The sequence below is a fragment of the Kogia breviceps genome, chromosome 5 (genome assembly GCF_026419965.1).
Source record: "Kogia breviceps isolate mKogBre1 chromosome 5, mKogBre1 haplotype 1, whole genome shotgun sequence".
Classification (NCBI taxonomy): Eukaryota; Metazoa; Chordata; class Mammalia; order Artiodactyla; family Physeteridae; genus Kogia; species Kogia breviceps.
In genome coordinates, this window is record NC_081314.1 from 16,091,995 (window position 1) to 16,119,162 (window position 27,168).

The 27,168-nt window shown below is 48.3% G+C and overlaps 1 protein-coding gene across 5 annotated transcripts; it reads left to right on the top strand.

The window, feature by feature from the left end:
• The first annotated feature begins 2,344 nt into the window (after positions 1-2,344).
• NME9 (NME/NM23 family member 9) lies at positions 2,345-27,110 on the top strand. Of its 5 annotated transcripts, XM_067033711.1 has the most exons (12): positions 2,345-2,465; positions 2,804-2,840; positions 9,072-9,129; positions 13,765-13,868; positions 15,042-15,113; positions 17,360-17,476; positions 18,815-18,890; positions 21,620-21,702; positions 22,254-22,346; positions 23,283-23,437; positions 24,678-24,814; positions 26,720-27,110. In XM_067033711.1, exons 2-12 carry the CDS (start codon positions 2,808-2,810, stop codon positions 26,812-26,814), a joined length of 1,023 nt encoding a protein of 340 aa, XP_066889812.1. In that variant the 5' UTR covers positions 2,345-2,465; positions 2,804-2,807; the 3' UTR covers positions 26,815-27,110. The 5 variants fall into 5 exon arrangements, with proteins under 5 accessions (XP_066889812.1, XP_066889813.1, XP_058921180.1 ...); XM_067033712.1 differs by having other exon boundaries at positions 2,345-2,840; positions 25,091-26,803; XM_067033714.1 differs by lacking the exon at positions 2,345-2,465 and having other exon boundaries at positions 2,805-2,840; positions 9,072-9,255.
• The last annotated feature ends 58 nt before the right edge of the window (positions 27,111-27,168 follow it).

Below are 27,168 nucleotides of genomic sequence, written 5' to 3' on the forward strand. Positions count from 1 at the left end.
AGCACAGGCTCCGGACGCGCAGGTTCAGCGGCCATGGCTCACGGGCCCAGCCGCTCCGCGGCATGTGGGATCTTCCCGGACCGGGGCACGAACCCGTGTCCCCTGCATCGGCAGGCGGATTCTCAACCACTGCGCCACCAGGGAAGCCCGGGTTGTTTTCTTTTTTAAAAAAATAAATTTATTTGTTTAATTTATTTATTTTTGACTGTGTTGGGTCTTCGTTGCTGGGCGCGGGCTTTCTCCAGTTGCGGTGAGCGGGGGCTACTCTTCATCGCAATGCGCGGGTTTCTCATTGCGGTGGCTTCTCTTGTTGCAGAGCGCAGGCATGTAGGCTTCAGTAGTTGTGGCGCAGGGGCTTAGTTGCTCCGTGGCACGTGGGATCTTCCCAGACCAGGGCTCGAACCCGTGTCCCCTGCACTGGCTGGCGGATTCTTAACCACTGCGCCACCAGGGAAGCCTGGGTTGTTTTCCTATTGTTGAGTTTTGTATATTTTGGATACAAGTCCTTTATCAGATATGTGTTTTGCAAATATTTTCTCCCTTGTTTTTCCATTCTCTTAACAGTCTTTTGAAGAGCACAAGTTTTTAATTTTAATAAAGTCTAACTTACAATTTTTTTCTTTCATGGATCATTCTTTTGATGTTGTGTCTTCAAAAGTCATTGCCAAACCCAAGTTCACCTAGATTTTCTTCTATGTTTTCTTTTCAAGTTTTATGGTTTTCCATTTTATATTTATGTTTATGATCCATTTTGAGTCAATTTTTGTGAAAAGTGTAAGGTCTATGTCCAGATTTTTTTTTTGCAAATGGATGTCCAATTATTCCAGCACCATTTTTTGAAAAGACTATTCTTTCTACAATCACTTTCCTTTGCCCCTTTGTCACAGATCAGTTGACTACATTTGTACAGGTCTTTTTCTGCACTTTTAATTCTATTCCATTGATCTATGTATCTATTCTTTCACTAAAATGCTGTCTTGCTTATTGTAGCTTAATGGTAAGTCTTGAAGTCCGATAGTGTCAGTTCTCCAACTTTGTTATTCTTCACTGTTGTGTTGACTATTCTTTGTCTCTTATCTTTTCATAAAAAGTCTAGAATCAGCTGTCTACAAAATAGCTTGCTGGGATTTTGACTGAAACTGTGTTTAATCTATAGATCACATCTAAAAATATGATTCTTCCTCTCCACAAACATGGACTATCTCTCCATTTATATAACTCTTTTAGATATCTTTCACCAGTTATTATTGATTTCTAGTTTAATTCCATTGTGGTCTGAGGACATACTCTGTATGATTTCTATTCTTTTAAATTGCTAGGGTATTTTTATGACCTGGCATGTGGCCTATGTTGTTGAATGTTCCATGTGAACTTGAGAAGAATCTGTATTCTGCTGTTTAGAGGAAGTATTTTATAGATGTCAATCAGGTCAGGTTGGCTGATGCTGTTTGCTCAGTTCAACTATATCCTTGCTCATTATCTGCCTGCTGGATCTACCCATTCCTAAAGATGTGGTGTTGAAGTCTTCAATTATGATAGTCGGTTTATCTATTTTTTCTTGGCAGTTCAAACAGTTTTTGCCTCATATTTGGATGCTCTGTTGTTAGGTGCATACACAGTAAGTATTGTTATGTCTTCCTGGAGAACTGACCCCTTTAACATTATGTAGTATCCTCTCTTTATCCCTGATAAATTTCCTTGTTCTGAAATCTGCTTTGCCTGAAATTAATATAGCTACTCCAGCTTTCTTTTGATTAGTGTTAGCATGCCATAGCTTTCTCCACCCCTTTACCTTACTTTTAAGTGTCTTTGTTTTTAAACTTTTAAACCTGTGTCTTTATATTTAAAGTGGATTTCTTGTAGACAACATACAGTTGGGCCTTGTTTTTTTATCCATTGACAATTTCCGTCTTTTAATTGGTATAGATCATTTACACCAGGTTTGTACTTGTTTTCTATTTGCTCCACTTGACTTTCATACTTAATTTTGAATTTGTAATTTTGTATTCTTTGTCTTAAAGGGAACCTCTTCCGATCCCTCAAAACCTGGAGCCACCCCTGCCCGGCACGTATTAAGTAGCAATAGAAAAGCTGCATGCCAGTCCTGGTGGGACAGAGGGGATGCAGGGATTCGAGGATGCAACTCTACAGTACATGGATGCACCAGGTCTTTGCTTGGTGGGTTCAAATGTCCCAGTCAGGGACAAACTCTTCAGCCAATGAAAGTGTTCCTACAGTCCAATTCTGACAGCAAGGGGCGGGACACCCTCCTGCCTTTCCGCTGGGCTCAGAGTAGGCGTGGCTTATGTGTACTCCTGTTTATTTCTTGGTCGCCTTAGGCCAGCGCTGTGTTGCCATGACGACCGTGGCTGGGTCGCAGCAAATTTTGTTGGAAACTCTCGCTGCAGGTTGAGGACAGTGTATCTGTTTGCAGTGACTCAGTTTCCCAGGAATAAATTGGAACAGTAGGGATAGCAGCGTTCTTTAGACTTTTTCCATACGAATTCCTCGGCAGGCCCTCAGATGCCTGACGGGCTGCGTGGTCCGGGAGCCCGTACTTCGGCCTCTACGCGTACCCCTTGGCCAGCTCCGGGGCGGGGAAGGGGCTCCGCAAATCCGCAGAAAATCTTCCGGCGAGCCATGAGCCCGCGGGCCGCAAGCTCTGCTTCTACCGTGGGGTGTTCATTTTGCATCATTGCGTTTATTTGCTGCCACTCTAACTTAAAGGGGCGGGGGGGCTTTGTCTGAAGGAGGGTCTCAGCGCAACGTTCTGTCAGTAACAGAGCTTCTGTCTTCTTTGCAGTGCCATGGGGAGCAAGAAGAAGGAAATTGCCCTGCAGGTAAGCCTCAAAGAGGAGCTTCCTTCCAGCACTTGACTGGGGTTGGGGGGCGAGGAGGATGGTGTGGAGCGGGAAGTGGAGTATAAAAATGATATCGTTTGCCAGTAGTATGTGACAGACAGCGTTCTCAAACTTGAATATTGTACCTTTCTATCTTAAAGGGGAAAAAAACCCTTATCTTGGACCTCTAGTGATGACAAATTTTTTGTGCACTTAAATATAAACACACATAAACTTGGGTGTAAGGTGTTTATGCTTATAGTGCTTATGCAACCATAAAACTCAAACATGAATTAACGTAAAACTAAAAAAAAGAGAAACAAGAAAACATGAATCAGTATAATTCGATGTTGACATCTTTTTTTGTTGAAGTATAATTGTGGCTTGCTGAGAGAATATGGTACCGGTTCTTTTGAGTTTGGCCATGTGTCTGTAGCCACGCCCTCTCTGCAGACCCAGTTCTCCCACCACTACTCTCTAAAATCATTCGCTTATTCAAGAAATATGTTTTGATATTTTGTGAGCTACACTTTCATTATAGAGTGCCTTACTTCATTTGTGCCTGTGATAAGTGACTCCATAATCCATGGTCTGCTCTTTTATTCCCTGGTCCTGGACAGTAAGTGGTGGTTGATTCTAAAGTGATGCAGGCATGGGTCCTGGCAGCGGAAGGGAGGGCTTTATCATAAGATCATCTGGATGATGTATAATATGGATACCTTTGAAAGCAAACTTTAAAATGTCTCATAGTCAGTTCAGTCCATCAGGGAACGTGCTCAGGCTCTAGGCACTTCCTGGAGAGTAGAGCGGCAGTGGTCTTGAGGCATCTGATTTCTCCTTTATTGTTCTCCGTGGCACCAGCACTTTACATGTGAATTTCAAAAGCCTAGTGATTTTTAAAAGGGAGAAAGCAATGTCAGGCTGAGGATGTGTGCAGGGGGTGAGGGGCGGGCAGTGGGGGAAGGGAAGATCTTCGGACTGGAAGTCGAAGACTTGATGTAGTTCTTACCTCTTCTCTTACCCAACTCTGGGACTTTGGATAAATCACGTAACCTCTCTGGGCTATAGCTTGCTCATCTGTGGAATGAGGATGTTGGGTGAATTATTCCTAAGGGCCTTCCAGCATTGATATTCTAGTACTCTAGAGTTATAAAACTTTTCTTCTGTCTGTATTCTGTCTGTAAATCAATTCTAAGCACCTGGTCCTACCACGTATTGCTGTGAATGATTTCCTCAACCTCTGTGAGCCTCCATGTTCTTTATAATACATAACCAGCAGAGTCGTTATGATGAGACTCCTTTAGACATTTCCAGGCTGGTCTGAATGCTGTCTGTCGTGGCTCTAAGATTTTTGCCCCATACGACTGTCTTTTTTTGTGTCTATACTTTATATCCCCTTGGAGAGTAATAACATTTTTCACCAATTTTTTTTTCCACGCGTATTCCCCAGAGCTCTGAGTTCATTGCGGTCCTCAAAGGAAGTGCTCCCATTTGCTGAGGTCGGGGTGGCTATGCACTGAGGCATCTGTGTAAGCGTTGCCTGTCTACCAGGTCAACTCCTTGAAAGCAGTGCTCTAGGGTCTGCCAACCCAGGAACCCTGTTCTCTCCCTGTGTAAGACTATTTAGGGTTCCTTCTGTGACGGAGACAGGAATTGCAGGATATCAAGAGACAGTGTGGTCAAAAGGTGCCACACATTCTCCATTCATTCTCTACCTCATGTAGGACTTCTTGAGGTCCAGATATTTCCCATACCTCTCTGTTCCTGCGCTGCTCCTAGGAGTCAGATTCTTCAACTGTCCAGAGTCCTGGCCCTGGTATGGCTCAGTCCATGATGGGGGGGCACCACAGAGAGTTGCCACTGACTGACAGCTGAGTCTCTGAAAGTGACTGTTATAAGAGAGAGGGTGAGGACTCCTGAATTCTTTCATTTTCCTCAGGATTATAGTTGTGGGCTCAGGACGAGACCAGTCCAACTCTCTTACGGCATGTAAGGCATCATGAAGCCTTTTCTGTTTTTTCTTTCTTTTTTTTTCATAGAAACAAAATATGTATGGAAGCATGAATTATTTAGAAAGATGGATCTTTAATAGAGGATTTGCAGATGTTACATGTTTCCAGCCCTTTTAAAGGGACGAACACCTTAGCATACCTGTGTTAATGAGTGGCAATGGTCATGGTCTTTTAACTTATATATTTTCAAAGCAGCTCTCCACAAAAACTTATTAATTACAAAGGGAAAGAGAATAATTTCACAGTGCAGAAGCCTGACAGACCACCTTAATCAAGTGATCAAAGTGAACATCATCAGTCAGGGGGCAGATCAACAGCGTGTGTCACCTGATAGGATGCAATGAGAGAACATTCTTCTGATTCTGACACTCCAACCAATCCAACCAGTTCCAGCTAATCCAACCAGTTCTGACCAATCCCAACCAGTTCTGACCAATCCAACCAATTCCAGCCAATCTAACCAGTTTCAACTAATCCAACCAGTTCCAACCAATCCAACTAATTCCAAGCAATCCAACCAGTTCCAACTGTTCCAACTAATTCCGATCCAACCAATTCCAACCAATCCAACCAGTTCCAACCAAGCCGACCAGTTCCGACCAATCCCAACCAGTTCTAACCAATCCAACTAATTCCAGTCAATCCAACCAGTTCTAACCAATCCAACTAATTCCAACCAATCCAACTAGTGTCAACTAATCCCAATCAGTTCCAACTAATCCAATCAGTTCTAACCAATTCAACCATTCCAACCAATCTAAAGATGCACAGCCTGCTTCTAATCAGGAGGAAACACCAAACACACCCAAACTGAGGGGCATTCTACAATATAACCCTCCTGAAGTCTTCACAAGTATCAAGGTCATGAAAATCAAAGAACAGCTGAAGAACTGTTACAGACTAAGACAGACTAAAGAGACTTGACAAACATATCCAGCACATGATTCTGTTTAGATCCTTTGCTATTCAGGACATTATTGGGATGATTGGTAAAACTTGAATGGGGTCTGGGGATTAGATAGTAATAATATATCAGTGTTTATTTCTTGACTTTGATGATTGTACTGTGGTTATGTTGAATAATGTGTTCAGGGATAACAGGAAATCAGGTTAGTAATTTACTTTCAAATAGTTCAAGAAAAAGTTATTTACACTGTACTTGCAAATTTTCTGTAAGTTTGAAATTGTTTCCAAATAAAAACATTATACAGGGCTTCCCTGGTGGCGCAGTGGTTGAGAACCTGCCTGCCGATGCAGGGGACACGGGTTCGTACCCCGGTCCGGGAAGATCCCACATGCCGGGGAGCGGCTGGGCTTGTGAGCCAGGGCCGCTAAGCCAGCGCGTCCGGAGCCTGCGCTCCCCAACGGGAGAGGCCACAACAGTGAGAAGCCCGCGTATCGCAAAAAAAAAAAAAAAAAAAAAAAAAAAAAATTATACAAAAATGTACACTATTGGGGCTTCCCTGGTGGCGCAGTGGTTGAGAATCTGCCTGCCAATGCAGGGGACACGGGTTCAGGCCCTGGTCCAGGAAGCTCCCACATGCCACGGAGCAACTAAGCCCGTGCGCCACAACTACTGAGCCTGCGCTCGAGAGCCCACGAGCCACAATTACTGAAGCCCATGCGCCTAGAGCCCATGCTCTGCAACAAGAGAAGCCACTGCAGTGAGAAGCCCCCGCTCTCTGCAACTAGAGAAAGCCTATGTGCAGCAACAAAGACCCAACGTGGCCAAAAATAAATAAAATAAATTACCCCCCCCAAAAAATGAATAAAAGGAAAAATATTTTTTTTAAATGTACACTATTAATAATGTACTATTTGTAATATGTATTTCTTTGAGTCTCATTTCTGATATAAACCAAAATACTTTGTAGATAGATAAGAGAAAAATGTGAAGAAATTGCAATAAATGCAACTGTTAATTACTTAGGATGTAGATGTTGGGATATATTTAACAAAAGATGTGCAAAACATACACACCAAAAACTATGAAATGTTGCTGTGAAAAATTAAGGACTATTTAATAAATGTGAAGAAACATTATGTTCATGTACTGGAAGACTCAGTCTTGTTAAGATTTCAGTTTTATCCCAAATCGATCCATAGATTCAATGCAATCCCAATTAAAATAATTGCAGAATTTGACAAGCTGGTTCTGAAATGTATATGAAAATGTAAAGGAGCTAGAATAGCCAAAACAATCTTGAAAAAGAAAAACACATATGGAAGCCTTACACGGCCTGATTCCAAGACATCATAAAGCTACAGTAATCAAAATAGTCTAGTACTGGCATAAGAATAAATAGGTCAATGAAACAGAATAGAGTGCAAAATAAACCCATACTTATGCAATCAATTGGTTTTCAACAAAGGTGCCAAAGCAATTTAATAGGGAAATAAATTTTTTTCAGCAACTTTTGCAGAAACAACTATACCTACACATGAAAAAACAATTAACCCCAATCCTTCCCTCACAACGTAGACAAAAATTCATTTCAAATGGCTCACAGGCTTATATGTGAAAGCCTAAATTATAAAGCGTCCAGAAGAAAATAGGAGAGCATCTTTATGACTTTGAGGAAAGGTTTCCTAAGAAGGACATAGTAGCCTTAACCATAAAACTAAAATTTGATCAATTTGACTTCATCAATATTAAAAACTTCTGCTCAACAAAAATTGTTAAGGAAATTAATAGGCCAACCTCAAACTTGGAGAGAAATTTTTTATAATACATATTTCTGACAAGACCTTGTCCCCCACCAAAAGTATACATATTCTAATAATATACTTTAAATTGGTCAACAATCCAATTTAAGAAAATGGACAGATCAATGTAAGCCCATTAAATAGTGCTCAATACCATTAGTCATGAGGGAAATGAAATGAAAGCCACATTGAGATACCACTATATCACCATTAGCGTGGCTAAAATTTCAGAGCCTGACAGCACCAAATTTTGGTGAGAATATGGAGCAATCAGAGCTCTTATACTTTGCTGATAGGAGTTGAAAATGGTTCAAGCACTTTAGGAAAAGCACTGGCAGTTTCCTATTAAACTGAATATATACTTACCCTATGTCCCAGCAATTTAATTCCTAGGTATTTACCTACCAAAGACAAATGAGAACATGAACACAAAAAGACTGAACAAGAATGTTCCTAAGTCTTTATTCATAAGAGCCCCAAACTCTCTATCAGGCAGTTTGTGATGTTGTCATACTATGGAACATGCTCAGGAATAAAAATGAACAAACCACTGACACACAACTACACAGATGAAACCCCAAAATATGCTGAGCAAAAGAGGCCAGTGCAAAATAAGACATGCTGTACTATTTCACTTATATGAAGTTCTAGAATAGGCAAAATGAACTTATGACGACGGAAAGCAGATGAGTGTTTCCCTGGGATGAGGAGTGCGGAGTGACCTGGAGGAGAAAGGAGGGAACTTTCTGGGAGATGGAATGTTCTGAATTGTGATAGGAGTGTGGTTACCTGGATGTGTGCATTTGTCAAAACTCATTGATTCGTAGCAATTTAGTTCTGTGTATCTAACTATATATAATTTATAGCTCCATAAAATGTTTAAGAAGACAAAAAAATGAGTACCTCTCTGTACACAGATACAGATAAATGTCAAAATTTAATGTTGAGCAAAAACACAAACTGAAAAAGGATATCTTCAGTATGATACTATTTATGCATATTTAGGGACACGAAACAATTTTTTTTTTTTTGCGGTACTCGGGCCTCTCACTGTTGTGGCCTCTCCCGTTTTAGAGCACAGGCTCCGGACGCGCAGGCGCAGCGGCCATGGCTCACGGGCCCAGCCGCTCCGCGGCACGTGGGATCTTCCCGGACCGGGGCACGAACCCGCGTCCCCTGCATCGGCAGGCGGATTCTCAACCACTGCGCCACCGGGGAAGCCCCGAAACAATTTTATGTAGTGTTTTTGGACAAGTAACAAGTTAAAAAAAATTTTAAATGAGATTTTCTTAGGATAGTGGTTATTCTTGGGGGTGGAGGAAGGAGGAGAGAGAAAAGAGAAGAGAGGATTGGGGAAAGATGACAGCTTGAGCTTTATTTGTAAGTATTTCATTGGGAGAGAGAGCAAGAGCGAGAGAGAACAATAGGTAGATATCTGGAGCAAATGAATACATAAAATTGTCTCCCCATCGGCACCCTCAGTAATACAGCGTTTGTTTCTCTTTGATGCTAGGTCAACATCAGTACCCAGGAACTTTGGGAGGAAATGCTCAGTTCCAAAGGACTAACTGGTAATTTAAGATAATTTTTTAGACCCATCCTTTTCAAAGCTGCCAAATGACATAGTGAACCATGAAGAGAAAACTGCAAAGAGCATCATTTTCCTATAACCTCGAGTTTCATAAATAAAGAACCAGGTAATTTCTTTGTGTTTATATACATATCTGACTGGAACATCTGTGAGTTCAGTTCAGGAAACTAGTCAGTCCTGCCGGATAGCAGGGTTCCCTTGTTTTAGATTATGGTTACTCATACTCAGGGCTTGTTTGGTGTTAAGCAACGGAAACCTCTTCTAATTACCTGAAGCACAAAAGGGGAAGGTACTGAAAGGAATACGGGATCTCTCAGAACTCAAGTGCTGGAAGGAGAGACAGGCAACCCAAGCAAGTGGCACCAGGGGCTGCACAGTCATTAGGAGACAGCAAAGCCACTGTCACTGGGCCTCCTTGTATCAATTATCTAGTGCTGAGCAACAATTTACCCCCAAACGTAGTGCCTTATAACACTAAACATTTATTATCCCACGGTTTCTGTGGATCCAGAATCCAGGGGTTGCTCAGCTGGGTGCCTTTGACTTGGAGTCTCTCCCAAGGCTGCAGCTAAGGAGTCACACGGAGAATGTCAAGGCTCCACTGAGTCAGATTTACTTCCAAGCTCAGTCATTTGGCTTTGGCAGATCTTAGAAGGTCACTTCCAAGCCCATTCCTGTGGCCATTGGCAGGACCTAGGTCCTCTCTAGCTGTTTACCAGAGACATCAGTTTCTCCATAAGGCTACTCACACATGGTAGCTTCTTTCTTCCCCCAAAGCAGGGTTCAGGGAGGGAGGAAAAGAGAGAGAGAGAGAGAGGGAGAGATAGGAAAGTCACAGCCTTTTTGTAACCTAATCTCCAAAGTAACATCCCATTGTTTTTGCGCTATTCTGTTTGCCCTGTTCCATTCATTAGAAGCACTGGGTGGAGCCTGCACTCAAAGGCAGAAGCTTACACAAAGGCTTGAATCCCAGGAGGCAGGGCTCACTGGCAGCACCTTAGAGGCTGCCCAGCACAGCTGCTCCCCAACTCTTCCTTTCTCCGCTTCTTTTCCTCTAGAGATCTCTGGGCTCCATTTCTGTGTCTGCTTAGTTCTCTCTATAAATACACCTGCTCGATCAGCTGGTATCTGCTCTCATCTCTCTCCATCACCGCCCCTGCACCCATGACTTCAGCACTCAAGCCCCCCTCCGCCATCCCTCCAGCCCCTTCACCCAGTGTCCCCTGAGGTTTGTCCTCAGCTCCAACCTGTTTCCCGAACGTGCCACAAGTTTCCCCACTTCTTCACTTGTATCCACGTTGTTCCTACTACCTGAAATATCATGACCCCCCCCCCCCCCCCGCCACAACCTGTAGAAACCTTTCTCATTCCCAAGCAGTTCTAAAGCAGCCTCCTTGCATGAAATCTTTCCTGAACCTCTGTGTGGTCACTTCTGCCTGGCGTCTCTAGGGCATTTGGGGTGGGACTCTGTCTCAACCCCCAGCACACACCCAACCTGGTGTGGCCCCTGTGAAGGTAGGTAGGCATTCCATGCCTTCCCCCAGACTCTAGCACAGGGCCATTGTCTTTTTCATTTCCATCGGGAGCAGACGTGTCCAGGCGCCGGCCGAGTGGGTTCTTAATGAATGCGGTTGCATTGATCCAGGATGTGGGTGTGAGTCTGACCACACTGTACTATTTGAGGGATTACAAGGCTTTGTTGATGGTGCCAGGTCTTAACTATGTTGTCCGTGTGCCTTGTGTGCAACCGGAACGTGGCTCCAGGGCAAAACCACCATGACTTCTATTTCTTTAACAACAGTAAGAAAGCCACCAGCTCCTCATCTTTGGAGGATTTGCCACGTTCCAGGCACCCTCATCTATTGAGTGTGGACCCTGTCGAGTCCTGCTCGAAGCACAACACGAGGGAACTGTGTGGACCTAAGAGAGCAGGGGCTCGCCTGCCCCTCCTCATCAAGCAGTCGCCAGGAACTCAGGCTCCTCCCTCTTTCTAGAACCAGCAGAGATTGGCTTCCAAGGTCAGCCACCATCTTGGAATTCTGGTCTTCTGCTGGCTCGCTTCCATCTGTCTTCAAACATGCGAAAGTCTATTCAGATTTACACACACCCCCCCTCCCTTTTCATTTTCTCTGCCATTCCTTTCCTTCCTTCTCTGTCTGCTTCCTGCCTTTCAGAGTCTATCTCTTCATAACTTCCTCTCCCATCCTCAGCCACCTCTCGCCCACAACCGTGGGAAGTGTGCCTTTGTCCCCACCGCTCCTTGTAGAGCCAGGGAGTGCAAGAGGAGATGGGAAACTGGTACAGATGACTAAGCTGACCTAGCAGTGCAAACCCTGCATAGAGATTGGCAGCTAATGGGATCCCAATTTTTTCCTGCCGGGGCTTACCCGTTCTCCTTGGTGGGCCTGGATACAGGGTCCTCTAATTCTTCAAGGATTTTTTCCCTGGAGTCACCCAGATGCCTTTCTCTCCCTTTCCTGTGGTCTACTGAAATCTCCAAATCCCTCAACCGCGAAGCTGTTGTCCTCAAAGGAGCCTCAAAGGAGCCTTATCCTCCACCTGGATGTTGAGGAGGACAGATCCTTCTCTCTTGCCCCTGGTGGCGTCTGGCTGACTTTGGGGCTATTTGCCCTAGACTCTCTGGTCGGTACTGGAAATGCAACATGTCTGGAATCTAGTTCACTTTCCTCCCTCCCCAGATGCTCTCTCCCTGCCTCCACCCAGTTCTTTCTCTCTGCCGGGCTCAAAGGTGGTCCTTCTCACACCTACAGGACTGCCACCCCCAGTCCTTCCACTACCTTTTCAAAGTCTCAGGGATTCCTTCGTTTCTCCCCTCCCTCAACACCACCACCCCTGTGTCTGGCTTTCTCGTCCCTCTTAAACCCAGCCTGGCTCTCACTTTCTCTGCAAAACTATGTTGCCTGGCTGAACTAACCCATACTCTTGAATTCATGTATCTTCTTTCCTGGAGTCATTAAAAGAGCCCGGGCTGTGGCATCAGACGAACCTCGGTCCAAAACTCAGGTCAACTGCTTGAGAATTTTTATTTATTTCTTTATTTTTACCTTGGGTTGGTTATTTCATTCCTCATTTCTATGGCAGGACAATGAGACCTATCTTGCTGGATTTTTTGAGAGAAAAGCAAAGTGCAGATGCCCTCTCGTAGTAGCTCAGTAAATATTAACTCTCTCTCCTTTCTAAAACTTACTGTGAACCCTCGTTGCCTAGTAAATCAGGATGGAACTCCTCAAACCCACATTCCCCACTCCTCCACGGATCAACCCAACCGCAGGGGCCCCTGGACTCCCCCACCATGCTTCCCACCGTGGCCTCCCTCTCTGCCCTTCCAAGCCTGGCATTTCCACAATGCCCAATGCAAGTCGCCTCTCCACTGTGAAGCCTCCTCCCCTGAGTCCTACAGTACAGCATTAAGACAGTGCTGCCAGAGTCTATGCTAATTTTAATAATGATAATTTAGGGAATTCCCTGGCGGTACAGTGGTTAGGACTCTGACCTTTCACTGCTGAGGACCCGGGTTCAATCTCTGATCAGGGAACTAAGATCCCTCAAACAGTGTGGCATGGCCAAAAAAAAAAAAAAAAAAAAGATAATTTATATCATGGTTTATTAACAGTTGTCATATGATGTGAAAATTTTGAAATGTGAATCTTCAAAAAGTAAAATCGCAAATTGCATGCTATTAACACTGGCAGGGCTGATAGTTTATAAGCAGGGTCCACACTCTCTCCCCATGAGGATGCACTCAAACTGCAGAACAGAAACACCCCCTGTGTGGATCAGGCAAGAGCTCTGAGTGCTGAGGTCTTTAGGAAGACATCCTTCCTTAAAATGTGACCACCGGTCCATCACCATATAGCACTTACTTGCTGCATCTGACTGGGCTGGGCAGGTCTGGTGTGTATCCAGTGCACATGGGTTGGCTTCGCTGCTTAGCTTCTTACAGGCCTCGGGGCCTAGTGCAATCAGACAAGAGGGTCCCTCACACCCAGTCCCACCACACTCCAGAGACTGAGACCAAAGCAGAAAAAGGCACCCCAGTTTCCACCTACGTCTCTCTCAGGTTCACTTTCCAGGAGAATAATGTTGATTTGATAAAGTAAAGTTTTAAAGATAAAACTCTCCTTTACCCAAAGCAAGTGGCTTCCAGTGCATCAGGAGGAAAGGTTAATGCTATGTTTATTACCAAAGTAGCTAAGAGCTGATTGCATGCCGATAGGTCACCTACAGTGACCTCTTCCTTTTAGAAGAGATAGTTTCAGTCCATATCAAATATGTACTGAGGGCTTCTCTGTGCTAGGCCTGATCCTGAATGTAGCTGAAAATTCCTTAAGGCAAAGGATCCGTGTTAAGTAAGTGATTTTCCACCATACTCACTTCATTGTGCTTAGAATTCCAAATGCTGAGCTCATGAGGGAAAGCTGTGTTTCCACACTCGCTCATAGTCTGCTGGGATAATATATCCCTTTAACCGTGAAATAAATATCCCTGCAAACAGATGTCCATCGGAGGGGGTTGGAATGTGCAGGTATCAATTTTGCGTGACGTGCTGGGCGCGGGTGCCCGCTGAGCGCTCCTGCTTCTTGGTTCCACGCAGTGGTCGACGTCTACCAAGGCTGGTGCGGCCCCTGCAAGCCCGTGGTGAGCCTCTTCCAGAAGATGAGGATCGAGGTCGGCCTGGACCTTCTGCATTTTGCATCAGTAAGGTCCTCTCTCAGCACAATGTCCCACAACTTGTAAAAAACTGAAAAATTTAAAAACAGGAACAGGAAGTTTGAGGGGCCTTTTTCAGATCATCGACAAGGCATCCGTTGTGGATTTTTTTGCTGATACCAGTTTCTCTAGAGAGGAAGCCTCCTCCCCGCCCTGCCTCGCGACAGCCCCTGTGGGCTCGGCTGCCCCTGATGCTGGAGCCGGGAAGGCGTGCGGCCACTTTAAGGCTAACACTCCCTCTAGGCTTGTGGACACTGTGAACCCTGAAGTTCCACTTCCTGAGCACAGGGTTTAAGATTTCTATCCTTGCTCCTAAAAGGGGAACTTTCAGCAAACGTTTACTCGGGTCAGTATATGGAAACGGGAATCACTTCCAGAGAAGCATGCAAGAGACACTGGATGAGCTGCATGGGTTGAGGCTCAGAGACGGTGAACACAGGCGAGACCCTCCCTTACGTTAACTCTCGAGAAGCTGGGCTTCCAGGGCTTGCACTTCTCCCGTGGGAGAGGGTTGTGAGGCTTCTGTGGGGCGAGCGGAGGAGGCGTGTGGATGGGGAGCTTTATCAGACCCGGAGGTGAGCTCAGGACCTTCCTCTGCTGTGGCCATTTGGGGCAGATGTGGGATGTCAGTGGTGGAGCTCTGTCATATCCTCTTTATTTATTCCTCAGAAAACTACACTGGCAACAGTTTTTACCGGTATGTTGACAGTTGTTAAGATTCTGATGAAAGGCATTAGAAGGAGAAGCATGAGAGAGAACAAGCCAGGGCTCCACCTGGGGAGGACAGTCACGTGTGTGTGTGTGTGTGTGTGTGTTATGTGTAATGCATGTGTGTGCACGTGTGTGGTGTGTGGGTGTATGTGGGAGAATGTGATGTGTGTCTGTGATGTGTGTATATTATGCGTAATGTATGTGAGTGCATGTGTAGCAGTATGTGTGTGCTGGTAGTATGTATGTGTGGTATGTATGTGGTGTGTGGTATGTGGGGGATGAGGAGTATGTGCGTTTGGTGTGTGTGTGTGTGTGTGTGTGTGTGTGTGTGGTGTGCATGTGATATGGATGTGTATGTGCTCTGTATGGGGGGTGTGGTGTGTGTGTCCTGCGCGGTTCTCCCGCCATCCTGTCCCTGCACCCGACCTGCTGACAGCCTGTTTCCTTTAGGCAGAGGCAGACTGTCTTGATGTCCTCGAAAAATACAGAGGGAGGTGCGAGCCGACCTTTCTGTTTTATGCAGTAAGTACATTTTCAGTCCAGAACTGTCCCACGGCTGCACATCACGAGGGTTCAGATGGACGCCTCTCACCAAGAGGCCGCACTGCTCCCAGCGAGTGAATGCTGTTTCCTCCCTGACTCTATTATTTTGGCCGAGGACAGATGCCCTTAATCATGGCACCGCCCATGGGCAGAGCTCTGGGCAGTCATTCTGGGCTTGGGGCCTTCCTGAGGGCAGTACCCGGGACAGAGCAGGACTCACTCAGAGGCCTGCGCTCTTTCTGGTTCGTGAACCTCTTCTTTTATTTGTTTGTTTGTTTTTGGCTGCGTTGGGTCTTTGTTGCTGCGCACAGGCTTTCTCTAGTTGTGGCGAGCAGGGGCTACTCTTCATTGCAGTGCGCGGGCTTCTCACTGCAGTGGCTTCTCTTGTTGCGGAGCACGGGCTCTAGGCACCCGGGCTTCAGTAGTTGTGGCACGTGGGCTCAGTAGTTGTGGCACGCGGGCTCAGTAGTTGTGGCTCATGGGCTCTAGAGCACAGGCTCAGTAGTTGCGGCGCACAGGCTTAGCTGCTCCGCGGCATGTGGGATCTTCCCGGGACTAGGGATCGAACCTGTGTCCCCTGCATTGGCAGGTGGATTCTTAACCATTGAGCTACCAGGGAAGTCCCTAGGGAACCTCTTGACTGAGGTCTCACTCTCAGTGCAGAGTTTGGAGACCTCCGCAGACGGGACTTCTGAGCAAACATGAACGCTCCTTTGTGGGGTAGACAGGCTTTGTATTCACCTTCATTTCATTGTAAAATGTGGAGATACGTTGATACAAAGTCAGAAATGAGAGGGGTGACTGATGACGGCCAGCGGTTCAGCGTTTGAAAGGTCATCTGGCTGCCTTCGGCTGTGACATCCACGTGGGGCTCCAGGCCCCTGAGGGCCTGCTGTCTCACACCTGCCTTCCTGGGTTTAGGTCACCTGCCAGGCCCTGAAGACAGTGGATGGATATTCTCCTCCCGACCCGGTCCAGCCCCTCATAGCTCAGCCAGGGAAACTGGGGTCTGCCCACTGGGGCCAGAGTTGTTTAGTTTGGAAGACTCTGGGCTCCTGCCCTCGTCACTGCAAGTATTACGAGCTGGAAGCTTATGGTGAAACATGATTTGAGCTTCGGCTTTCGCTAGGGAGACTGAAGTTTTATGAAGAAACCTGGTTGGGGAGGGAGCAGGGGTGGGAAGCACTGAGAGGAAAGTGCCCTCCGCCAAACTGGCATCAGCGCTCAGTTGCAGAAATGGGATCGTTACCGCAGCGGTTTGCTCGCTTGAGCCCGGAGTGTGCGGGATTCAAGCATAAATCATAACTGGCCGCGTGGGAACGTGCGGCCGCTCATCACAGGCACACGGCGGTGGTCCTCTGAGGGTGGGATGCAAACAGGACAACTCGGTGCACGTGAGCTTCCGTGAGTGACGGGCAGGGAGACTTCGGAAAAAGCGAAGGCGGGGAACTCGGGTTCACCGGGAACACCACCTCCACTGTGAGGTCTTCCCTGACCACCCCAGATGGAGCTGGGGATCAATTCTTGCCCCAAATCCCAAGTACCCCATGAAAGCAATGTTCTTTTTTTTTTTTTTTTTTTTTTTTTTTTTTTTTGCGGTACGCGGGCTTCTCACTGTTGTGGCCTCTCCCGTTGCGGAGCACAGGCTCCGGACGCGCAGGCGCAGCGGCCATGGCTCACGGGCCCAGCCGCTCCGCGGCACGTGGGAACTTCCCGGACCGGGGCACGAACCCGCGTCCCCTGCATCGGCAGGCGGGCTCTCAACCACTGCGTCACCAGGGAAGCCCGAAAGCAATGTTCTTATTCTACTGCAACTGTTTCTCTGACATGACCACTCTCTCCCCACTCGACACCCCACTCACTGAGGGTGGCAGCTATGTCTTTTCATGTTTAGTATTTCTGTTCTCTGCCTCTGTCTTGGTGTTGGCATAGTAAGCCCTCAGCTGATACTTGTTGGGTGAAGGAGCCAAGAAGAGGCCACACTTAGTCACTCACAACCCAGTGCATCCTGGTCCTCCCCCACCTAACTCCAGGCTGTCCTGAAGGAAGTTTTGAAGGGAGGGGCCTGGGGTAGGGGGCAGAGAGGTGGATGGAGGCTGTGGGCCTGGGGTCCCCAGACCTTGACCTTGGGCACGCTCCTAAACAAAGCTCTTGGACCCTCATGTCTCTTGAAAGAGGTTGCCCATTGTGTGTGGTCTGAGCAGGACATCTGTGCTGTATTCTAGGGAGGGGAGCTGGTGGCATTGGTTAGAGGAGCAGACGCCCCACTGCTGCAGAAAACCATCCGAGAGCAGCTGCAGGCTGAAAAGAGGGTGCTGGCCGAAGGCAGAGAACGGAGAGTGGTAAGCGGCCAGCTCACAAGTGTCTTCCAGGCCAGGCCAGCAGGTCCCTTCCCTGCCCTGCCAATGTCCTCACTGTCCTTGGAAAGCTGCATTAAATGCCTACGCTGGCTGGGGGCCTCTGAGGGCTCAGGGGAGGGTGCACGTCCCACTAGGAAATCTTCTTTGAAGTGGTCCCCTTCATCCAGAACAGTTTAACGTCTTTTATCCATTTCCCTTTCATCCCCACTGCATCTCTTTGTGCGGTACACGGACCTCTCACTGCTGTGGCCTTTCCCGTTGTGGAGCACAGGCTCCGGATGTGCAGGCTCAGCGGCCATGGCTCACGGGCCCAGCCGCTCCGCGGCATGTGGGATCTTCCCGGACAGGGGCACGAACCCGTGTCCCCTGCATCGGCAGGCGGACTCTCAACCACTGCGCCACCAGGGAAGCTCCCCCACTGCATCTCTTAACAGGGTTTCTGGAACCCTGACAACGAATTCAGAAATGGACATGAAGTTCTGAATCCAGTAGTGGGTACAAGGAGTCAGCCTCAGGGGGAAATCTCTCCTGGTGGCCTGCCCTCCTTTCTCATTCCCGAGTTTGACTTGTGACCCCAGAGGGTTCATTTCTTTAACTAGAAAGGGGTCATTACCTTGAGAAACAGGATCAGCACTGCTTGTGATTTTGGTAAATTACTTCCAGGACAACATGGACTGCGAGTTTTTCACAAAAAATTGGCGGCCTTTGAAAACCGACACACCTTGGGTAGAAAGAAGTATTTCCTGGTGCCCTGAGCAGCTGTCAAATGAGCCTTAACATTATTCCATGTTCACTGTTCAAGTTTTCACATGCAGTTCCAAAGAGCAAAGCCCTGTTTTCATAGAATGGATTGGAATCAAATCCTATTTGCTCCCCAGAAAACTGGCAATTTTTCCCCAAGAAAGAAAATCACAGACGCTTGTACCTACTCCACAGATAAATGATCTCTCTCTGTACTACCTGCACTGTGTAGCCAGTTGCTTACTATTTACTTGCATTTCAATTCTTACTTTGTCTTCTTGACAACTCTCTATTTCATCTTTCTTTTTCTTAGTTTCTACTTGATGCTTGTGGAAACAGGCAGACTCTAAACCTTAAGATCAGCATGGATTTCCTTGTCCTCGATCGCTCTCCCTCCCCCGCTCCCTACACCCAACTACTCAAGAGGTTCTTGAAAAGTTTCCAGGGCTGATAATCTTGACCCTCTTCTTCTGCTCTGCATTTAGTACCTTTACCTGTTCGGCTTCTGCTGCTTTTTGAAGGTCTTTGTGGAGTTTTAATTCGCTAACTACTTAACTGTCCATGACCAATTTGTACTAGATTAAAGATGAGGCTCTTTCTGATGAAGATGAATGCTTTTCCCACAAAAAGGAAGATGGTGACGATGAGGATGCAGGTGAGTACAGAACCAACAAGCATGGCAAGAAGGCAGAGCAGACTCGGATTTGATGTGTTCTTTTTTAAAAAAATTAATTTATTTATTTTTGGCTGTGTTGGGTCTTTGTTACTGGGCGCACGGGCTTTCTCTAGTTGTGGCGAGCAGGGGCTACTCTTCGTTGCGGTGCGCAGGCCCTAGGCACGCGGGCTTCAGTAGTTGTGGCATGTGGGCTCAGTAGTTGTGGCTCACGGGCTCAGTAGTTGTGGCTCGCGGGCTCTAGAGCACAGGCTCAGTAGTTGTGGCGCACGGGCTTAGTTGCTCGGCGGCATGTGGGATCTTCCCAGACCAGGGCTCGAACCCACGTCCCCTTCATTGGCAGGCGGATTCTTAACCACTGCGCCACCAAGGAAGCCCTGATGTGTATTTTTTAGTTTTTAATTTTTTTTGGCCTCACTGCACGTCACATGGGATCTCAGTTCCCCTGCCATGGATCGAACCCGCTCCTCCGTCCGCTGGAAGTGCAGAGTTTTAACCACTGGACCACCAGGGAAGTCCCTGGTGTGTCTTTAAAAAATATATGAGCAATCAGTTGATTGAGAAATCTGAACTCTGGGAAGATAACCCATAAAATGTTTTGTCTCCCATCACCTGACTTCAAACATACTGTGTTAAGTGTCTCTTCTGCCCTTTAATGGCATCTTGGGCACCTCTCACAGTTTTCTGATCATGTTCAGTTTTAACAACTGTGAGTTTCATGGCAATTTCTGGGCATCAGGAAAGGCTCCTTTAGTAAAATGGAGGGAGCGACGCTAATAAGGTAAAGTAATGATGCTGTTGTTCCCTTAGTCCTTATTTGAGCCAAAGAGTTTGAGCTTCTTTCACCTTTTTTCTGAAGTGTCAGAAAGTCAGCTGCCCTGAACCCCTTCCCTCCCCGCAGCCCTGCATCATCTTCCACTGATGCCCCAGGTATTAACCCGTGGATTTTACACTCCTGAGCATTGCTGTTCTTCCTGAACCTTTAATATGAGAAGAACACCTTGACCTGAGGTTAGAGAGGCTGCTGTTGGCAAGGTGCCTCCCGATGGTCCCTGAGACACCAGGGGAAACCAGGATGCAGCTCAAGAACCGAGCTGGAGAGAGAAGGAAGTTCTGATTACTCCCTGAAATAGAAACGCTGCTTATTCACGTGTGCGTGACGAGGACTTTCCGAGTTGGATCCTAACAAGGGAAGAGGCACAGTGTAGGAGAGCAAGAAACGTCAAGTGTGAAAAGGAAGTCAGCGACTTGGCTTCTGCAGGAAACGTTTGTTGTCTCCTTTTGGGATTACCTCTTTTTTCCCCTCCCCATTATTTCCTCCCAAATCAGGTCTCTCCACCTAGAAAACTACCCAAAGCCTACCCTTGCCCTTAGCCTTCCTCTCCCCCGAGCCTAGCTTCCTGAACGTGGTCCACGCTCCCTGGGCCACCCTCTCCTCCGTCCCTGCCCCCTGGCCGCTCCCCGAGGCTCCAGTGACCGACCTTCTTGGTGCCAAATCCAGAAGGCAGTTTCCAGTCATAGCCTATGGCATCCTTCTGTGGGCTTGGCTGATGTCCCCAGCGTCTTCCTACTCAACGCCCTCTTCTCGTCTGGTGTCTGAGATGTCGAGACCTTTCTCGTCTTCCTTCCTGTTTCCTCTGGCCTCTCCGCCACCTCCCCTGCCTTGGCTTCTTTTCTTTTGCTCCCTTTTCAGGCTGGAGTTCTCAGGGCCCCAGTTCTCACCCCGTACCTCTAGGCGGTCTCATTAATCGGTCAAGTTATAAGGGGAAATTTATTGTAAGAGTCCCTTAAAGTCCAGGTGTTCATAGGATGTTAGAAATAGCGCTCACGGAATAATGAATCGACTGGCTTGCTTAAAATGATTCACACCTTTGCAGTCCAGAGTTTGTAGATTTTTCAGAGTAGGAGGCCCTCCTCAGGTGCAGATACTGTCATGTTACAACACAACTGATATAAAAGTTGAAAAGAGAAAATAGGCCGTGGGGAGATACAGAGTCGGTGGAGAGTGTAGGTAGCTCACCAAGGCCAAGTCCATACAAACGGGAGTCTGACAGGGATGGGTTTGTGCCCGGACACGGGGCTCCCCACGGCGTCTGTGGGCCTGAGCGGTGGACGGCGGCACCTGCCTCATCTCCACAGCCGCTTGGACCTGTGGACACGGCCCACCAGGAGACTGGTCAGTGATCTATGACTGGTGCCTGGGCTCCAGACAATGAGCTGGGAGTCTGAAGGCGCGGTCTGGCAGAACGTGCTGGCCCTGAGCAGTCATGCCGACTCGGGGCCCGGGGCAGCCACTACTGACCACGTGCCGGGAAAGGCAAAAAGGCACGCCGAGAGGAGAACACGGTTGGCAGCAGTTAGAGGTCAAGACTCGTGACGGGGTGACAGGAAGGGACAAGAGCCGACTCCTTCGGTTGCTTCTGGTTTTTGTTCCTGAGTTGCCTTTGACCTCCTCCCCCATCTCCCATCCTCTCCTCCCTCCCCACGCCCTCCCTCCCAGGTTCATGTCCCTTGCATGTCTCTGTCCCTTGCAGGCAGGCTGAGGTTGGGGTCTGGAGCCAGACCCCTGCATCCACCAGAGTCTAGGTCTGCGCAAGCACAGCCAAGAGGCCAGGGGAGGGAAGCGGGGGGCTGCGTGCGGGGCTGCACGTCCCTGCGGAGGGGCTCCCGAGAGCCCAGTGTCTGACAGCACCACCGCTGGCTTGTTTCAGTGTCATCAGAGAAGGCCTGCACCTTGGCAGTCATTAAACCAGATGCGGTGGTCCATGGGAAGACGGATGAGATTATCATGAAGGTGAGAGAGAAAACGCTTACCTTTCAGACTATCGTCATGCCTCCTCTGGTGGAAAAACAGGGGTGGAGCGTTGTGCAGCAGTGTCCTAGGGGGAAAGAAGGCTTCTAAGGAGTTTTAATTAAAATTCCATTTAAGTAACTTACAATTTTTAAATCGAATTGGAGGACGAGGGTCTCCACTGCTTTTATTTATTTATTTTTTTTGGTGGTACGCAGGCCTCTCACTGTTGGGGCCTCTCCCGTTGCGGAGCACAGGCTCCGGACGCGCAGGCTCAGCGGCCATGGCTCACGGGCCCAGCCGCTCCGCGGCATGTGGGATCCTCCCGGCCCTGGGCACGAACCCGTGTCCCCTGCATCGGCAGGCGGACTTTCAACCACTGCGCCACGGGGGAAGCCCTCCACTGCTTTTAATGTTGCCTTTTCCGTCACCTTTTACTCTCAACACATTGAAATGTGAATTTGGGCTTGCTTTACGCTTTTAGAATATATATATATATATATATATATATATATATATATATATATATATATATATATATATATCTCCTACAGATCCAGGAAGCTGGCTTTGACATTTTAACAAATGAAGAGAGAACCATGACAGAAGCAGAAATGCGACTTTTCTACCAACACAGAGCTGGAGAGGTCAGCTAGCTTCTCTGCTTCCACTTATCCAAAACACTCTCATTTCTTTCTCTTTCTCCAACATTGTGTTTATGGATTGCTATTAGTTTGGGAGAAAATAGAGCATTATGAAGAACAAGAATATGAACAGCAAGCGAGCCATGAACTTGCTCTCTGAATAATAATTACGGGCTGCATCGGGGAGACATTCTTTGGTAGCAAGGATGAGGGTCTGACTCCAACTTAAGGGATGAAATAAGGAATTTATCGGAGGGATCCTCCATGACTCCCAGAACTGAAGAGAGTTGAAGGAGTTGCCTAAGAAGGTGTGGGGAGAAGCAGCAGCAAGGCAGGGGTAGGGCTCTCAGGGGCAAAACCTCACGGACAGCCACTTCGGGTGCTGCTGTTGGGGGGCTCAGATCCAGCCACTTTCCATCTACTTTTGCTTGTGACTCACCCACTTGGGAGGGAGGGTATCGGTGAGCGAGCCTGGGCCCCACCTCTCAGGTGAGGGGGTGTGTATGTGGAGGGCTGGATAGGCATTGTGGTTGTCAGCTGGGCTAGGACCAAGTGAAATGGGGAAGGGTTTCTCCCCAAAGGAAGCCTGAGTACCGCTACTTGAAGAAGGGGGAAGGCTTGCACAAAGCCTGAGCTGCATCCCCTGGTTTTCCAGCACCCACATGATTTCCATATTTGTGGTCTTCTCAATGCTCCCACCTAACTTATTATCTCATGTTCAACCCCAAGGGAGTCAACTCGAAGCCTCGTCTTCCTGCCTTTAACTTATATCTGGGTGTGGTTCGGCCCCCTGCCTCCCCGGGGCCCTCCGCGGGCATGCAGGCCGGTGGCAAGGCCGCTCACTGACGCTCTCCCATCCTGTGGGTGGGATGGGCCCGCCGGCCCTCTGCAGGCCCTGGGGCCCCTGCTCTGGCTCACCGTCTTCCCTCCCTGTGCTAGGAGGCATTTGAGAAGCTGGTACATCACATGTGCAGTGGACCGAGCCACCTCCTGATCCTCACCAGGACTGAGGGCACCGAGGATGTGGTCACTGCCTGGCAAACCCTCATGGGACCCTGTGACCCCGATGTGGCAAGGAGGGAGCAGCCTGACAGGTGATGTCACCAGCTGTGGTCCTTGCATCCATCTCAAAACCTGCAACCAAGGAGGCGGAGAGCCCTGCTCGAGGTTCAGCCCAGAACCGTGGGTAACACAGAAGGCTCTCTGATGGCCACGAAGCTCCCTCTTTGTCATACATTAGGGGAGTCCCTGACCTCCCTGTTATGTATTTGAGGAGGCCCTGACACCCTCTCCCTCTGATCCAGCCACCAGCTCTTCACGGGGCACCTCCTTGCTGCCTCTTTCCCTCTTCTGAAGGCTGCAGCTGGGTCCTCACTGTTCTCTCTTCAGCCAAAGGGTCCCTTTGCGTGGTCCCAGAGCCACCTGCAACTCTCACCCAGAAAATACAGATTCCAGGGTCCCACCCAGGTCTACCAAATCCACTGTGTCTCGCCTTTGAAGCTGAGAGAGGCCTCGCCAACAGGAAAGCAATTTGCAAGAGACTAAGTAACTGCAGTTTTTACTGTGACATAACAGTTGTAGGAGGCCGGGAACATTCATATATGAGGCAGCCTGGGCTGATGAAAGACAGCCCAGGGTTCAGATCTTAAGTTTTCTGAGCCTCAGTTTTCTCATCTGTAAAACGGGGATATGAGCACCTGTCGGGGGAGGCTGTACAGTGCTGTGGTTTAGAGCACCTACCTTAGAATCTCTCTTCTTCCTCTTACTAACTGTGTGACCCTGGGTCATCCATGCTTTAACCCCTCTGCTTTAGTTTCCTCATCTGGAAAATGGGAACTATAATAGGATAGGACCTGCCTCCGATTAAGAGAGAGAGAAAGAGAAAGAGAGAGAGAGAAGTTAGAACATTGTTTGACGTACAGGAAGTCCTAGCAATATTAGTATTATCTTAGGGGACCTTGGGGGATTAACTATGCCAATCTGTACCAAGCCCTCGGCAGGGTGTTAGCCTAGCCGCCGTAGTAACAGCAGTAAAATAGCAGCTCCTGGGCTCACACCGTAACTCATGCATATTTAAACTGGGGATCATGACAGAGTCTCCCTCACAGGGTTGCCGCACAAATGAAATGAGATCAGGTATGTTAAACACTGGCAACGTGCCCAGAACACCGCGGCTACTATCATCCTTGCTGCTGTTCCCGGTGTTTCCAGCAGAGAAAGCCATGTCCCAGAAATGCCAGCTGCTGATTGGTAGCTGGTGGCCACGTTGCCAGAGAGCAAAACATTTCTTTTCAAATGAGACGATCGTTTCTTGTACGTTTTGCACGCTCCCAGTCTCCGGGCTCAGTATGGCACAGAAATGCCCTTTAATGCGGTCCATGGAAGCCGGGATTCGGAAGATGCCCGCCGGGAACTGGCACTGCTCTTCCCCAGTTTTAAGTTTTCAGACCAGGTTCCGGAAGCCCCTCTGGGTAAGTCATCCAGGCAGATCTGGTCTGTATTAAATCTGCAGCGGGGACGGGGGGCGGGGGGGCGGGGGGAGGCGGGTACTGACAGCAACTACGTGGTAAGCAAGTCCTCCCTCTAATAAGGGCCCTGCTGGGGCAACCAGGCCCATTAAGTAACTTTAGCGGCAGCCCTGCTCTATTGTGTTTTCAGAGGAACAGTTTTGCTTTTTCATTACATTTTTGGCTGCATTTTTACTTTGAAGCCAAAGTCTCGTTACAAAGTTACTTTGCATTCTCCAGTGGAAACCACCGGGGAGAAATGTAACTAACTTTCTGGAAGCCCACTTCGGCGGCAGAGGCCACATGTCATTCCCTCACTTGCTCTGTGCGCCACGTGCCCCATCAAGCCCTCGGTGGGCTCGCCGAGAAGCAGAGGGTTTCACAGAAGGACCCTCTGCCCGTCGCTGCGGTGGCTCTCGTATCCCCCAGACCCCACATTTTGGGAAAAGCGTGCTGGGTCATCCCCACCTCCAAATCTGGGTGAGAAACCCACGGGGCTCAGAGTGCACGTGACTCACCCCGCTCCACGAGTGGAAGAACGAGACCCGGCCCGCGGTGCTCCTGCCGCCGTGTTGCACGGCTCTGGGTTGAGCCTGAAGTGAGCTGGAAGGGGCCAGGGGGTGAACATTCTGGGAAGAGCAAAGGATGTGGCCGGGGGCGTTCTTGGGAGAAGGTCGCCTGCAGATCTGAAACGGTAATAACCTCCGTGTGCCTAAATGTTTGGGTTTTAACCAGTCGGTTTACCTAAATGTTTGACGTGTTCGTCATGGTCTCTTCAAGATCAGAATCCAACCAAGAATAGGTGGTTGGAGGGCGAGGAGAGGACGGGCGGGAGCTGACCCCTGCTGGCCCTCGTTTAATCCCGGTGCCTGCTGCCAACCGAGGGTCGAGCTGGGAGTGTGATGGAGTTTAGGGAGCTGAGAAATCCTGGGAAGTGTGGCTCTATGTGGACCAGAGACCCAAGTCTGAACATCCAAGTGCGTATGGTGGTTCTCCAAAGCCATCCTCCGTGGGAAGAACTCTCACTCTGGTGTGAGCGGCACAGCTTTCCCCTGGGGGCCTGCCCTCAGGGAGAGCCCACGACGACGACGTGTTTCCTGATGTGTCCAGGGTCATGTGACATCTTCATCCTTTTGCGGGGGGGTGACTCTGGGAAAGGAGGAGAGCGAACTGGCTGGGCGCCACTCCTCGGGGCCATCGGGGAGAAGTGTTGGGAGATCGTGAGCCTGACTTTTCGGCCTCGGGTGAAAATGAGCAAAGGGAACAATTCCAGAAGGGTCTGAGCCTAGACCACACCTGGGCGTCAGTGCACAGCTTCCTGCGGGGATGACCTTGAAGCAGCCTCGTTGGGGTGTGGTGTTCTGCCCCTTTGTCTGACACGTATGTTGTGCCTTCTCAGTTGTCAGGAGCAGAGTGTGCTTTCCACGTACCCAGCACTTCTTCTGGGCCCTGCAGACAGAATCCTGGCTCCACTATCTATTAGCTGAATAGCCTCGGGAAAGTTACTTCCCTTTTCGGACCTCAGTTTCCTCATTTGTGAAATGGAGATAATGAGAGGCCCATTATAGCCCCATAATAATCATCTTCCTCAGGGCTCTTGTGAAGACGAAAGGAGGCAAAGCATGGTGAAGCTCTTAGCCTGGGGCCTGACACACACGTGCTCAACCGGTGTCACTTCCTCTCCTAATTTTTTCCGAGTCCCTAACACACATATTAGGACCTGTCTTTGCTGCTCCGTCCAACCTGACTCAGCTCTAACGTCACCGTCGGTGATGTACTTAGATTTCCCCTTTCCGCTGTTCCTTTGTGGACAGTTTGGGGACAGGGCTGCTGTAAGAAGCCCTACAGCATATGCCTGTTGTCCCACAGGCCTCGAGGCCAAAGGAGAGGGCCCCGGTGAGGCGCTGTGCTCCCCCGAGGACGTGGACAAGGCGGCCTGCGACCAGGGTGAGGCCGTGAGATGAGATGAAGCGTCAGTACATTCATGTCTGCTGCACGTAAGGAAACCTCCAGAACCGAAACTTCCAATACTTTTTTTGGTTTAGTTATTGCTCATGAATAAAAATCATAGTATCCACTTTCCTGCCTTATTAAACAGTACGAATATGGAACATGTACTTTTTTTTTGGCCATCTCTGGGATTTTAGAAAATAAATGGACATCAGTCATTGAACTCTGCTATGATAGTGTCATCTCAGGGGATGCTGAGTTACAGAGGACAGTGTTTCCCAGTAATAAATCTACATTATGGATGAAACAATTTTAGAACTTAACTCGGTGACAATGGACTTGAAAATAGTGCAACGGGACCGAATGTG

What these genes read in the sequence shown, in the direction of transcription:
- NME9 (XM_067033711.1), top strand. Translation starts at nt 2,808, where the DNA reads ATGGGGAGCAAGAAGAAGGAAATTGCCCTGCAG. An exon ending in CAGTTCCAAAGGACTAACTG is followed by an intron (nt 9,130 to 13,764) that starts GTAATTTAAGAT and finishes GGTTCCACGCAG; the next exon opens with TGGTCGACGTCTACCAAGGC. An exon ending in GGTTCCGGAAGCCCCTCTGG is followed by an intron (nt 24,815 to 26,719) that starts GTAAGTCATCCA and finishes GTTGTCCCACAG; the next exon opens with GCCTCGAGGCCAAAGGAGAG.